This window comes from Kryptolebias marmoratus, linkage group LG1, assembly GCF_001649575.2.
Source record: "Kryptolebias marmoratus isolate JLee-2015 linkage group LG1, ASM164957v2, whole genome shotgun sequence".
Classification (NCBI taxonomy): domain Eukaryota; kingdom Metazoa; phylum Chordata; class Actinopteri; order Cyprinodontiformes; family Rivulidae; genus Kryptolebias; species Kryptolebias marmoratus.
Genome location: NC_051430.1, coordinates 1944917 through 1960517, shown reverse-complemented (window position 1 = coordinate 1960517; position 15601 = coordinate 1944917). Strand labels below are relative to the sequence as shown.

The following is a 15601-nucleotide window of genomic DNA, read 5'->3' as shown; positions in this document are numbered from 1 at the left end:
GGGACCCGGACCCACCCCCACCAGCCAGGAGCGGCAGCAGGCCAGGCAAGAGGGCATAGTGGCCCACGGCCCAACCCCACCTCGATGCCGGCAGCCACAAAACCCAGACCCCACCACCAACACCTCCACGCTAGACCCACCGCCACCCCAGGGAAGCACCCAATGCCCAGTCCTCCCACGGACAGCACCACTCTGGCGCCAGCACCCCCTACCCCACAGTCCCCGATGCCAAGGCAGCAAGACAACACCCTGCACACCACTAAGTGATGTATTTAATAATTGGAGACCAAATCAATTCAAATTCCTTCTGTTGTTCTTTCTTACAAGCAGACATTCTCTCCATGGAAACAAAATCTGTTAACAATTTTTTAAAAGAAAGTTATATTTAAACATTTTGTTCTTCAAGTTCTTGAGTATCACTTTTTTTGCGATACCCAGAACTGCAAGGAGGGTGTGACACCTATATGTTTCCAAGTCCATTTTTGTGACATCTCCAAGAAGACAAAGTGAGGGACAGACTGGAACTCTGTACTCTAGGCATGTTGATAAGTCTTCACAAACTTTTATCCAAAACCCATACACAGGTGGGCAGTGCCAGAGAGCATGTAGATAGTTATCAGGTAGATCTTCCATGCAGTTTGTGCTCATGTTGGAAAGTGAGAAACCCATTTGGAACATCCTTTGTTCTGTGTAGTGAATTCTATGAAGGATTTTACAGTATATTGTATTAGCTGAAGGTTGGCATTTTGGGTCATTTTAAAAGCATTTAAACAAATGTCACTCCAAAAGTTAGGATCTGTACCAGTAGATAAAACAACATCTCATTTACTGACAGGAAGTGAGGTAGTAAAATCCACCTCAAAAAGTTTTATGTAGGTTTTTGAGAGTAACTTTGGAGGTTGTAATTTAAGGAGGCTAGTTATTACTGGAGGAAGTTCTATGTTTTTCTGTTTAATCTTAAATTTGGACTGGATAATAGATTTTATTTGAGGATATTCAAAGCTCTTATGTTTTTCAATGCCATATGATTCTTCTAGAACATAAAAAGGCACAAAAAAGTTTCCATCAAATATATTCTCAAAATGACTTAAAATGATGCTTCCCCCTAAAATAAACTATATCTTAACAGCAGACTCCCATCCCATGAGTGAGAAAGGGAGAGTTCTCTACTGGTGAGATCGCTTTCTATTAATTTGAGTAATGGAACATAATTTAACTGTGAGCCCATTTCTTTAAATTTCCATCAGCAGGGGGGTTAGGGATGTTGGGATTATTCCCCAGGGGGGTCTTTCTCAGCAGTGAGATATCTAATCCCAGCAAAGCACAGGATTCCTGCCATGCCTGAAAAGTATTCAAGATTATGGGACTTTTTGTAATTGAGGAAAGGTTTTTCTTTGTGCCTGAGAAAGGGATACTAATTAGCGTGGTTGCTTTGCATAAATGCTGTTCTATAGAAAGCAATTAATTTGGAAGGTTCAGGCCCCCTTTGTCATAAGGCACTAGGAGAGTAGTAAGTTTTAGTAGTAAGTTTTAGGTAATGTTGTTAATCCTACTGAAAAAGCTCTTAGGGACACCCAACGGAATACATCGGAATAAATAAATAAGCTTAGGCAACACATTCATTTTAATTATGTTTACTCTTCCAATTAGGGATGAAGGAAGATCAATCCATCTTTAAGTGTTGGCCATTATTTTCTCTAGAAGTTTTAAATAGTTGTCTTTAAATACTTTATCTTGCCCAAGTATTTAAACCCATGGGGACATACCTTCAGTGGCTCAACAAGAGTTCTGATGTCCAAGTCCTGTGTGTTTAGAGGTAGAACCTCACTCTTCGTTAAGTTTATTTTGTATCCTGAAGCTGCATTATATTCTTGGAGACATTGAAAGAGTGGAGGAACTGAGTCAGCTAGTTCAGTTAAGTGGATCAGAATGTCGTCTGCGTAGAGTGAAATTTTATGCTTGAAATTACCGAATTTGATGCCAGAGATGGAAGCATTAGCTTGGATAGCGAGGGCTAATGATTTGATGGCGAGCAAGAACAACAACGGGGAGATGCAATGGCCCTGCTGGACCACTCTAGCGAGAAGTGCGCCCGAGAGGACCCCGTTAGTCAATATTTGAACTTTAGGGACTTTAAAAAGCATTTTATTGTAGTGAATGTACTTTTCACCAAAATTCATTCCTGAAAGTGTTTTAAAAAGAAACGTAGGCTCGATCCTGTCGAACGCCTTCTCAGCACCCATTGAAATTATTAGTGTGGGCTCCTTTGTCATCTGTGTTGAATCCATGATATGGAATAAACGGCAGACATTATCACACCTTTGCCTATTCCTGATAAATTTTGTTTGGTCAGGATGTATTATTTTTAGCATAATACTATCCAATCTAGTAGCAAGCAATTTCAAAATAATCTTATAGTCAGCATTCAGGAGATTCAGGGGCCTGATCAAACAACCGGTCCGAGACCCGCTTTTTTTGGTGGTCTCGGTCTGCTTCCAAACGAACTCTGGCACAGTTCGCTTCTGGTGTGAATACAGACCGGACTTGAACCGAACTAACTACGTAAAGCACGCGCAAAGCATCATACCTGATCCGTCGTCTTCTGTTTACCAATGCTGCTGCTAGTATGTTGTGTGTCAGAGTGCACAGAGCATCTCGTCTTCTTCGAGTTGCGGCACGCATTTGCCGGTGCCGTTCCAAAATTAGAAGTAAAACGTCATTAAACCGACATTGAATGAGCTGCTTTTGAATTTCAAAAAGGTACTGTAATTGTACCAACAGAACGAATGTGCACATAACAAATACAGCACGCAGGACTTCCATCTTTATTTCCGGGTCTGTGCTCTGTGCTCCAACCGCTGCCCCCGTCTTTCTGTCCAATGGGAGCAATGACTGTCACCCACGTGGCTTTATTTATAAATTATAGTCCGCTTACAAAAAGGCACAATGTGTATGCAAACCACACCAAACGGAAAAAAAAAAAAGTCCACATTTGGTCAGGACCAAACAAGCGGACCAAAGGACTTTCCTGGTGTGAATACACCCTTAGTTTTGAAGTACTGATGTTTGAGCGCTCTAATTTCTTCAGATAATTTTGTCAATTATTTTCTTTTTTCTCTTGAATTATGCACTGTATTATAAGATACATCCCTTCATAAATGCCTTAAGAGTTTCCCAGATATTTGCATTGGAGGCTGGGTTCAGGTTGGCTTTGAGGAACAGTTCAGTTCGGGAGTTCATATATGCTTCGAATTCTAGATTCAACATAAATGTTTTGAATCTCCATCTTGAAGGGAGCAATTGCACAGAATCAATTAACCAGGTCATCTTAATAGAATTATGATCGGAAAGTACAGCAGTCAGGTAGGAACAGTGCTTTATTCTATTAGTCATAGTTTGGGGGGCTAAAAACATATCTATTCTAGAATAAGATAAGTGAACATTAGAGAAGAAAGAGAAATCTTTCATATCAGGGTTTAGTGTGCACCAGACATCACACAGTCCTATTTCTTTTAAGCCGTGATTCAAAATCGATGCTGTCTTAGATGGTGTAAGTGTCTTGGGTGATGAATGATCAATACTTGGGTTAAAAACCAAGTTGAAGTCACCCCCAACAAGGCAGTGTCCCTGAACTGCAGCAAGCATTAAGAGTAGGTCACTGAAAAAAGCAGGGTTGTTGTGATTGGGGCCATATATGTTAATTAATGTCACTCTATTCATATTCAAAACACAGTCAATGAGCAAGAATATACCATTCTTATCTTTTTCAACTGAGTTCAGTTTGAACGTTATTTTTTTGTTTATGAGCACAGCTCATAAGGTAAATGAGGGGAAAAAGGGACTTGACAGACCCATTCCCTTTTGAGTTTCAAATGCTCCACGTGAGTGAGGTGTGTTTCCTGAATAAATGCTACACTTTTAGATAGCTAATATTTAATAATTTTCTTCCTCTTTATTGGTGTGTTATTTCCCTTCACATTCCAAGATATACAGTTTAAATGACTATCTATAGGTGATTATTTGGAAAGTGCTGACCATTCTGTGTGATGTGATGTTGCGATTTCTGAATGTACTGTAGAGCATAAGTATTGAGTGTACCATTCTGGTTTGATTTTGATTTTGACTTATTTGGGTCTGATTTCCTCAGGTGGAAAATAACTTGTGGTCCTTCAGGGTTTTGTCTACATTAACAAATACTTAATAAAGCATAAATAGTCTTCACTGTAGAAGAGTTCACATAAACACTTAACTATTAGCAACTGCCTTAATTATTAATGCACTGCAGAATAAGTATATAGACAGTTCAAACATTCTCTTACCATTAATACATGCCTAACACGTGTGAAAGTACATTTATTTATTTTTTGAATTTAAGGTAAAAAATATAGTAAAATGTACGGGTACTCGCCATAATATTGTTTGAAAATTATGATAATGATGAATTAGTTGTACAGGACAAACGTTATGTAATGAAGATAATGACTGCACAGCAAAGCAGAAGATTTACAGCTTCTTGGATGTCTCCTTGTCTTCGAGACTTCAGCAGGAGGGCAGGGCTGCATCTGCTCGAGATGCATTGTAGTATTATTATTTATAAGGCAGTTTAGCTAAATTTTTAAAATTAGTGAATTATGATGTTGTTAATAATTTATCATTAACATGCATGAAATATTATATATTGACAATAAAATGTAAAAAAAAGAGAGCGAGAGACTTATCCAAAGGGGCATAAAAGGTCCATAAAATAGGCAAAAGTCGTGGTCCATCTATCTGTAATCCAGCAGAGGTCCGACAAGGGCAAGGCGCAGGGGGAATCTGAGGAACGAGAACAAGGTCGAGGCACACAAGGTCAGTCAGAGAATGCTGGAAAACTACATTCATCACTGCATTCGATAATCTGGCACTGGAGGAGTTGAGAGGAGGAGAATATAGAGGGCGTGGACCAGGTGTGGGAGAGGTAATCAGGAAGGTGTCATAGGTGAGCTGAATGAGGTTACTGGCATGGCAAGATTGAGCATGAAACAAACAGACATGATCATTACATGACTACCTGCTTTTTTTTGCTAAGTGTAAAATCGACTTATTTCCTCTGACCTGAGAACTTTGTTTAGGCACTTGCGTTTAAAGAGTGGCTATAGTTGGCTTTTGTGAACTGTGACAGTTGCAGCTTGACTGTACATGCAGTGATTAAGTGACATTCAGATCCCATCCAAACTACTTAGAACCTTTTTGAACCAACAGATAAAAGAACATCATCGTTTCACACCTGTAACCCCTTCTTTCAGCCATTCTGAACTGCCAGAGATGTTGGGCTGATACAGTATTCAACAACCTGGTGGTAAACACTGCAATGAGCTTGCATGGCATGTCCCAATCCACAAAGAGTGAGATGGAGTGGGCAGAAGATGGTGTGTTTTTTGATGGTGAGCTGATTGTGCTGGAGGTTGCAAAGGTTTTAAAGGTGAAAGGTTAAAGATGCAGCCTTTCTTTGTCAGCACACAATGGGCTGTGGCAAAGCAGGCTCTGGCTGTATTGGTTGCTGCTGGAAGCCTTTCCAACCTCAGGCTATAATGGTCAATAAGCTGTCATGAGGATTAGCGACACAGACCACACACTTGAGCGCTCCATTCTTTTATTGCTGCTGGACCATTATCAGTAAACATTGAATCCTTGCAGTATAAACTAAAGCGAAATCAAACTCAGATTTCTGAAATGTCATTAGTAAGTGCTGACCAGAGAGCAACAGAAAAAAATTGCAAAATGGTTTCTGGAGGACTAACCAATCTTCTCAGTGTAGTTTTGCACAGACTCTGACCTTGTGTTGAAGGATCAATAAATATGGCTTTTCTTTAATAAGTTATATTTCCAATAATTTTAGAAACTGAAAAATTTTTCTACATGTTACAAAACTTTGCTAATCTGCCACAATTTGCTCATTTGCCACCTAATCAGGAATGAGGGAACACTTCAGGAAATAATAATCACAGCTGTTAACTGTTACTAGACAAGGACTTTATTTTGGTTGTTATTATTTTTGCTTGTATTTAGCTTTGATTTGATTTTAAGCTATTTTGGTGTGAAGGACCTTGTGATTTTTATCTTGAAAGGCAATATGTAAATAAAATTTAACTACTTACGAATGTGGTTAAGTTTTGTTGCAAAAATATCTTGAAAGAGAGCCTAAATGTACATAAAATGTGTATACTATAATGGCAGGAGTTGGAATTCTGAACTTGTCTGGCAGTCTAATAATTTTGCAGCTGGATTTGATTTGTAACTCTAGTCCACTGCATAATAACACAAAGATATAAACTATTATTATCCATTAGAAGTGTAACAACATCACACAATCCTAAATGTCGCAAGCTTGTTGAGCTGAAAACTGTCTCGTGAACCAATATAAATCATTTCTCATGACTTTTTCTGGTTAGATTTTTACTGAAGATGTTTCCACCACTTTAAATTATTTTTGTGGCAGCAGTTCAAAAAGGTCAAACACTTGGACCATGTGGCTCATTACTCAAACTATGTTGTTAAGGCAGCTTCTCCTGTGCCATGCAGTCTTTGCAGCTACATGCTGAGAAGACGAGTCTCTATTACTCATTTTTAAAACGGAACATACATAATGTTGAGTTCACATGATAATTTGTCAACTTTGAAGCTGAAGAAATAAAATTTGAAACACTTGTCAATTTGTTTGAACTGAGAACAAAAGAGTAAATGAAATTTCAAAAAATGCATTGGACTGTACTGTCCAGTGATCACAACCCCTTCCCCCAGCCCCGTTTATCCCTGTGTTCATCAGTGTGAGCAGCATTTCTGTGAAAAGCAAACAAAGGAGTTTCACTCTAATCAGACTTTCAAACTCTTCTGTAGTTTTCACAGCTATAGTGGTTGCCAAATTTTTTTTTAGCCGTATGTTTGGAGTTTTCTTTTGTAATTTTAAGATGAAATGTTAGCAGCTGTTTTATTTTTAATAGTGTTTTTTAACTGTTAAGAAACCTTTTGGTTTAATGTTTTCATTAGAAACAGTAAAACAAATGGTGATGCATAGAAAAGGAAGACAGAATAAAAAAATGTATGTAACAAGTGTAATGTAACAAGATATATATTGAGAAAAGTATGAATGTTTTCACAAGACATCTGAGAAACATGGCAAATAAATGTATTTTTTGAGAAAATATTGAAAAATAGGTTGCCTCTTCATCAGATTTTTAATTTTGGTCCCTCATTTTCATTGGCACTGGAGCCTGCCTCATTCCATTTCATGGAATAAGCGTCTGAGTAGAGCCTTAATATCCATGCTGCTAAAAAAAAAACCCCACTAAGCTGCATTTTTTGTCAGTGTCACCAAGGTGTTTTTGGTAATGTTGGTTGGTTTGTTTGTCTGTTAGCATGATTAAATAAAAAGTAATGAACAGATTTAGATAAAAATTTCAGGACATGTTTGTGTTGTCACAAGTAACAATTGTATTGTAAATATTGGTGATGATCCACATCGGACTATTTTTAATGACGCTATGGGCTTTGTGGAGGTTTGTGCTCTCCAAGTGCTTTTAGTTTTTAATTTTCTTTCCCTGTTACAGTTTTTGTGAGTGTCAGAAGGGTGTGAACATGAGCTTTGTAACTACACTAATGGCTTGCATAAGTCTCAAATCACTGAGTTTTTACATGGATCTCTTTGATATTCTTTGTGGTGTTGTTGCCATAAATAAATTTTTTTTATGAAGAATCTATTTTTCAATTCAATTCAGTATATTTATATAGCGCCAAGTCACAACAAAGGTTGGGGCACTGTACAGAACATACACATACATTACAAAAAGCCAATTAGTAAAAGTTATCTATCTAAGGAAGCCAGCAGATTGCTTTGAGTCTTTACTTTATCGCAGTCTCCCATCCTGAGCAGCACATTGGCAACAGTGGAAAGGAAAAACTCCCTTTTAACAGAAAGAAACCTCCAGCAGAACCAGACCCAGGACGAGTGGCCATCTGCTTATAAACTGCATCACAATAAAGACAAAGTGTGGGAAATACTTTTACTTTTACTGCATAATTTACTTTAACCTCAATTGGATGTGGGTGGCAGGACATAGCCTGGACAAAAGTTAGATTCTACCTGTGTGAAAAAATATTTTTTGGTGTAATGTAGGTGAACTAACTTGTGGAACTAACTTTTACATTGCCATCAGTTTTGCATTACACTGTTAATTTAGCAGAAATAGGATAGTCATGCCAGAAGTGCTGCAAGCTATGTGATGCTGTCCCAATTCGCTTTCACAAAGAACTGTAGAATTCTGTTTAAATAACAATTTATTGCAAAACTGATTTAAAAGTTTATAAATTGTTTACCTGAACTGCTATAATGTTTTGGAAATTGGAGCTGTTTTTGAGAAGATAGCAATCCCCTTTAGTCTTGCCAACATTCAGACTAGCCATTACTCGTAAGTCTGTTCAAACTTAAATGCTTTATCCAAACTGAAGTTGTTATCTCAAACATGAAAGATATTAATTGTTTAAAACTTTTCTGCAGAACCTTATTTAAAAAAAATAAACTATATCTTTAACCAAAAGACCTGAACTATCTGAAATATCCCTTTCTTCAAGTTTCATTAAAATCCGTCCACTTATTTATGAGATATTTTGTTAACAGACAGACAAACACAGATACAGGGAAAAAAACATTGTCTACTTTTGCCTTTCAGTGGTTGGCAATAACTACAGATTAAGCTCTTTTGAGGTGTAGTTAAAGAAACACATTTGTATAAGTATCTTAGTATAAGTTCATCTGTGTTCAGGAGGAGGATGACTGAGGCACGTGTGTGTTGGTGTATTCTCCAGGGAAAACATATGTTGGTGTTGACTGTAGGGCTTTTCTGAAGGAAGGAACGGGGGCAGCTGGCGTGTGTCAGGTCAGGGGTCTACAGCTGTTGATGGCAGGGAGGTACACTCACACAAATCGGAGGTAGAAGGGTGTGGGTGGAGGATTTTATATACACTGATGCTTTAACGTTCTAAAGCAGTCAAGACATGAGTGATGGCGCTCCCCGGGCACCGTGTAAGTGAGAAGTGGTTACTTGGTGGCCGCACAGATGGCCTGGCTGCTGATGAAGGCAAAACAAGAGATGAAAGTGGGGACAAAATATTGCTCGGGCACAAAAAGGGTAACTAATATCAAGCAAACAGATTGGGAGTCAGATGAAACATTAGGCTTAGCATTAAATATCCAACAGTGTGGTCCATTTCTCTTAATTCAATTTAATAGTTCCATATTTAGTGTGTAGCTGAACAGAATTAGAAATATAGAGATGCAGCAGCAGGTTAAGTATGGGTTAAGTTCATCTCCAACATCAGGTCCACAGTGAGTCATGTGGCTGGCAGAGTATTAGTACTAGAACATATTGAATACATTTTATATATTGCCCATCCACAACTGCTGGCATCTATGTACTGTTTTTGCTCATAGGGACCAAAACTTGACAGAAACTTGTGGGGACTTACTGTTAATTTGGGGACCAGACATGTTCCTCCTAGGTTCACAAGAATTTTAACGGGTTAAATTTGTTTTAAGGCTAAACCTACAGTTATTTGTAAAAGTATTAATTCCTCTTGGTAATCTTTCTATTTTATTGCTCAACATTCTGGAATTTTAAATAGATTTTTTGTTTTGATCAAAAGCAATGGTTGTTTGGTTTGGCAGCTAGCCAACCAAAACAACAACAGCAACAACAAAAAAATAGTTAAAGACAAAGTTTAAAAGACAGATCTTAGTTACTTAGTGATCTGAGTATGTGTTAAGGATTAATTTAAGCTTTTACTACACCAGAGTTGAACACTATCTGTAAAATTGACTGAAGTATATCAGTTTTTGTGTTTTTTTTTTATTGGTCAGTTTTTTTCTGGTAACATCTTGGCTTGGGTTGGCTCTAAATATTTATCAGTTTTAGATGTACATTCAATGATTATTTCCTGAAAGTTGAATTAAAATCACAATATTGGAAAGCAAGATTATCGCTCTAACTTGGTCTTTGGGCTATGGGCAATAACTATGGTTAGTAATATAAAATAAGTCAAATTAGGGGTGAGAAAATTTGTTGCTACATTGATATTGTTTGCCTCTTCTGTCTTCATATTAGTCTACATGCCGTCTAAAAGCTTCATCAAATCCATCCAGTTGTCAAAACTGGATTTGTACAAGTACAAAATTATTAAACATTTATTAAATTATCAAAACTCTGTGTCAGGATGATAAACATTTAACACTTTGATCACACTGACATTACTGAAGACATTCATTCTCAGTATGAGACCAAAGACTAGGTGCAGCGCCTCAAATCAAACAACATTCTGACTGAATGTTTTCATCTGTAAACTGGAGTTTGAAAAATGTTTATGCCAGATTAATAGCATATTTTACTGATTGTCATTTGTACTAATTAAAAGGTTATAAATGTTGGAGCAGTTTTGCTTGCTCACTGTCAGAGTCAAAAATGTTTCTAGGATAATGTATACAAACTGTTTTGAACTTTCAAAACCTAGTCAAATTACATTGCTACATGAAAAATGACTGAACATGGAACTCTAAGCACCTGGCTCTGTCAGCCTTCACTATGCTTGTACAAATAACAATTTCCTTTTGTGTGCCTTCTCACCAGATTTGTATAGTGACCTTCCCCTGGAGCCTGAACACAACAGCATGGGTGAGTTCAAACTTGTTGGAAGTGAATTTATCTTTTAATGAATAAAAATTGGCAATCGATTTTTTTAAAACTATATTAGTTCTAAATATGTCAGAGATCAGCACTAACCTTAACATTATCACTGGTCAAAATACAATCTACTCCATTTTGCTAATTAGGATTATTATAGAAAGAGCTCCATCTAGTGCAAATATGGTATAAAAGAATTAAACCAGTTTTGGTTTCTAGTCAAATTCACAAGAAGGAAGTATAAATTGAACATTAACGCTCTCTCTTGCCTGCTGAGCAGCATGTTGGTTTTGAAACTTAACATTGAGTGTCAGTTTAAATCAAAACCCAGCAGGTAAAAGTAAAACATCAAGAAAATGTACCTGAAAACAAAATTATTGACTCTGTCTACATGGGTAGGCATTATTTCATATATTGCATACAATGTCTTTCAAAAAAACATTTTATATTTTACCAGAGGCATGAAAAACACGATGCACAAAATTGTCAGAAATGCTGTTTCATCCCAGGGGAAACTCAGAACAGAGGCCAGGGGTGAAGCAGTGGTCCAATGTTAAGGTCCAGGTTCAGGCGAAGTTCACTTGAGACTCCTTTGGGTGCCATACCAGCACCAGGTGGCACTGTGGAGAGGGTCGGAGGTTATCCACAGTGCAGAAACAGCTGACCTCACTGTGACTCTGCACTAACCTAATTGTGGGCAGCTCTCCTTCAACATGTGCTTTCACATTGTCCCTATATAAACCTGTAAGAGGAGAAAAGAGAAATCGGAGGAAAAGGGAGTTGTGTCGCTAGGCAGTGGAAGGAAGCTGGAGAGGAACCATTAAACATGCACACACACACTGAATGAGCAGCATTGTTAGCTTGTTGCAGGAGAAAGCATCGATTTATGAGGCAGTGCCTGATTGGGTTGTAAACTTGATGAGGTGGGCTTGCTGCCATAGTTGCTCTCTCCCTCTCTGTTGGCCTGTGCTGCTCCCAGGATGCTTCGGTGCATGCACTGGGCAAGGGTGATACCGGGGTCAAGAGGGGCTGAGGCAAGGCTCCACAAGCTTGTAAATGCTCTGACAAGGGTGGGAATTCACAAGCCTCCTTTCAGTGACCAAAAACCCAGGTCAGGGGCCAAATAGCTGAGTTGGCAACAGCTGTTTTCAACACTATGCCAATAAATGTTGTGCTCATGTCAACGTCAACTTAGATATCTCAAATAAGAACATTTTGTCTGAATTTTACCCTGTTCATCAAGCTTTTGTGTGAATCTGTCTTTCCGAGCATGAAACACTTCATTATGTTGCTTGAGAGGGACATCTACTAAGTATTGATTGGTGGTTCATTGGGCTGCAAATCTATGGCAGTATGGTGTTCTGGGGACAGATGATCTTTGCCTGACTTTCTTTAATTTCTCTCTGCATTACTTCCATTTCATGTGGTTTCTCATAGTGGACTTTTTGAGTTGAAACTTTTATTTTTAAATTTCAGCTAATGAAAATTTCCAAAAGTAATACACTTCGATATCAAAACAAACAAACAAATAAAACAAAAAAAACTGGACATGGAAATGGTTATCCACTGGGTTTAAAAAAAAAAAAATTAAAGTAGGGTTGGGCAAATATCTAGTCAGTCCAACAACTGACAATTGGTTATGGACTCTTGCATTTATTTTTTTTTCTTTTCCTTAAGGAAAAATGTCCTGAAATGAATTATTTTACCATAGCTTTGGTAATATTTTCATTTGGGGGAGTGCTGTAACCATGTGGGAATTTGGGTGTGGGAATTTATATGACCCTGACCAGCTATGTCAATTACCACAATATCAAATACATGCAGAAAAAAAGCACACTGGTAAAGCATGTTGTTTTACCTGAATACAGATATTGAAAAATGTGCTGCATATTTTGAACAGACAATATATATAAAACTGAAATTATGACCTAAAGCTACTTTGTCTAATTTATGTCTTCAACCACAATGGTATAAACTACTAGTTTAGCGCTCACATCCTATCTATACATTACTGAAGAAAAATGAATAAAATTAAGGAACATTCAGCAGCTACACTGGGACAATTGTGTGGTTTTAGACAACCGTATTGATCACTTATTATTGATTGGCAGGATAATATAAAATAAAAAGTCTGACATAATTTTGCATTCTAAGCAGTGAACAACACTGCAATAAAACATGAATTTCTAGATGTGAATTTTTTGTTCATTGACTGTTATCAGTACTGTAGGCAGACATTTCCACAAACATCAGATCTGAAGTTTTTAGTTCCAGAAACTGCAGTACATGTTGCAACTTCTTCCAATGCACTGAGCATTTTTGACAGTAAAAGGGAATTTTTATACATCTAATCCTCATGTTTTCATGCAGTGAAACAACAGCAGAACAAATGCATCCACAGTGGAGAGATCAGAAAGATTCTTCACTATGTGGACTACTGAACAGATTTTTTAAGTTTTAATGTATTTTTTATGCCCCTGCTAAGACAGGACATGTTATGGTATGGTGCTGTCCATCTGTATGTCTGTCTGTGGTCAATTTCTTGTCTGGGCTCAAAATTGATAACCCTTCAACAAAGAAATGTCAAAGTACACAACTGGACATCTTATGGGTCAAGCATATAGGTGACCCTGTGCTATATCTGCAATTGTGCACACAGAGTCAGAAACATTTCCTGGAAATGCCATCCAAATCTATTCATTAGTTTTTACATTATCTTTTTAACAGACAGACAAACAAACCAACAGAGACAACTGAAAACATAACAATCTCCAGCTGTGGAGTTTTATATTTCTATATTATACAGTTCCAGAGTTTAGAGCACGGCCTGATCTGTGACCTCAACCTTTGATATTGAACTTCGACCCGATCACCACCAAAATTTTATCACTATTTTCTTGTGCCATGTTTGACGTTTTCTAAAAAAAAATCATTAAAATCCATTCATTACTTTTTGAGTAATCTTGCACAAACAAGCATACGTGCACGCACACACGCACACAGACAGACACATACTACCAAGAACATAACCTGCCTGGTAGAGGTAAATATATACATATAGCAATCAGAAATAACATTCTGTAAAATATGAATTCTATTTTAAAGATGAGCTGTTTGTTTATTTTAAATCTGAATTCAGTCAGTCCTCCTGATGCACTGTATGACTTTGACCATAGGGGGGCAGTAGATCTATGCTGAACATCTCTGATGTTTACTACCACATACCACCTGGACCCAGTGAACTCAACACCCATATGGAACTACTTGGCTTGAGCCCAGCACATGCATTTCCTTTGTCCTCACATAACTGGGCTAACTTCATATGTCTGCATCCAAAAGATATTCAAGATCAACAGCTTTTCATTTTACTATGTGCTATGAAGAAAAGCAGTTAAACATTAACTGCACTGCAGACCTTACTTTCTGTTCTTTAATGTCAGAGGTTTTTTTTTTCATTTTTAAAGAGACATTCCCTGTGACCCTTAGGGCACTATGTTACTGAAGTGAAGTTGAAATATGTAAATTAATAATAAAGAAAAGACTGCTAGTATCCATTTTCTCTCATTTACCTTTTTTTCCTCCCCTGGGTATCCCCTCCTTTTGCTCTCTGAATATGGTGTGAAAGCTGAAGTGTGTTTCAGGAGCTGGTGGTGACCCCTGTCTTTTATTTATTTATTTTTAAAAATCATTTTAGCCCTTAATAATTTATGACTAACCTCGATTTGATTCACAGTCCTCCTTTTCTCTCACTTGATAGAACTTGCACTAGCGTTTGGCTTGAGGTCAGCCTGCGGAGTGTTTCGAGGTCAGAGAGAAGTGGGTCACACTGTCCCCAGTGTCAGTGCCTATAACTTCAGTGTGTGATGACAAAGCCCAAAATATATTCGGTCCAAAATGTGAACCGAGTACTCCACAAGCCCAAACACACAAGTCTGCTAAACTGTATGTAAACTGTATCTGTGCTGTCAATATGCATCTTTATTCACAGCTGGAGAAACAATAACAGACATTTGCTGATTTTATTTGTTGATAATGTCCTCCTAATGTACAAGTTCCTCAAATTTTAAAAATAATTTTGACATTATGGAGCTTATTTTTTACTTTTAAACTTATAGATATGCGATAGTTTCCAAGTGCAGCCTAGAACAGTTTTTTTTTAAATATCTTTAATAAAACCACAATTCTGAGCAAGTTGTGTCAACTGTACATAAAAACAGAATGCAGTAATTTGTAAAACTCATTAACCCAAAATTTATTCACAATAGAACATAATAAACATGTCAAATGTTGAAACTAATAAATTGAAATAATTTTCTTCCTAAATCTGGTCATTTTGAATTTGATGGCAGCAAGACTTCTCAAAAAAGTTGGTTTTGGACCATGTTTTCCATTGTGAATCTTCCCCTCTTCTTTTAACAACCATCCGTAAACATCTAGGAACTAAGGAGACCAGCTGCTAGAGTTTTTGGAGCGGATTGTTGTTCTCATTCTTATCTGATGTAGAATTCTATCTGTTCAACAGTCCTAGGTATTATTTGCTGGATTTTTCATTTCATGATGCACCAAATGTTTTCATTTGGTGAGAAGTTCGGACTGCAGGCAGGTCAGTTCAGCTCTTCTACTATGATGCCATGCTGTTTTAATAGATCCAGTATACAGGTGCTGGTCATAAAATTAGAATATCATGAAAAAGTAGATTGATTTCAGTAATTCCATTTAAAAAGTGAAACTTGTATATTACATTCATACATTACATACAAACTCATATATTTCAAATGTTTATTTCGTTTAATTTTGATGATTACAAATGACAACAAATGAAAATCTCAAATTCATCATATCAGAAAATTAGAATCTTGTGAAAAGGTTCAAAATTGATGGCACCTGGTACC

At 37.3% G+C, this 15601-nt stretch overlaps 1 protein-coding gene and 1 long non-coding RNA gene across 2 annotated transcripts in view; one reads left to right on the top strand and one right to left on the bottom strand.

Moving 5' to 3' along the window:
- Positions 1-15601, top strand: part of LOC108245785 (nuclear receptor subfamily 6 group A member 1-A) — a 169973-nt gene that overhangs the window by 20321 nt on the left and 134051 nt on the right. Inside the window, exon 2 of the mRNA XM_025009776.2 lies at positions 10656-10700. Within this exon, the coding sequence (XP_024865544.1) occupies positions 10656-10700 (45 nt within the window). The remainder of the gene's footprint in view (positions 1-10655; positions 10701-15601) is intronic.
- The window catches only part of LOC119617223, a 45003-nt gene continuing 32249 nt past the window's right edge, over positions 2848-15601 (bottom strand). Inside the window, exon 3 of the long non-coding RNA XR_005233446.1 lies at positions 2848-4815. This is a non-coding gene — a long non-coding RNA (uncharacterized LOC119617223). The remainder of the gene's footprint in view (positions 4816-15601) is intronic.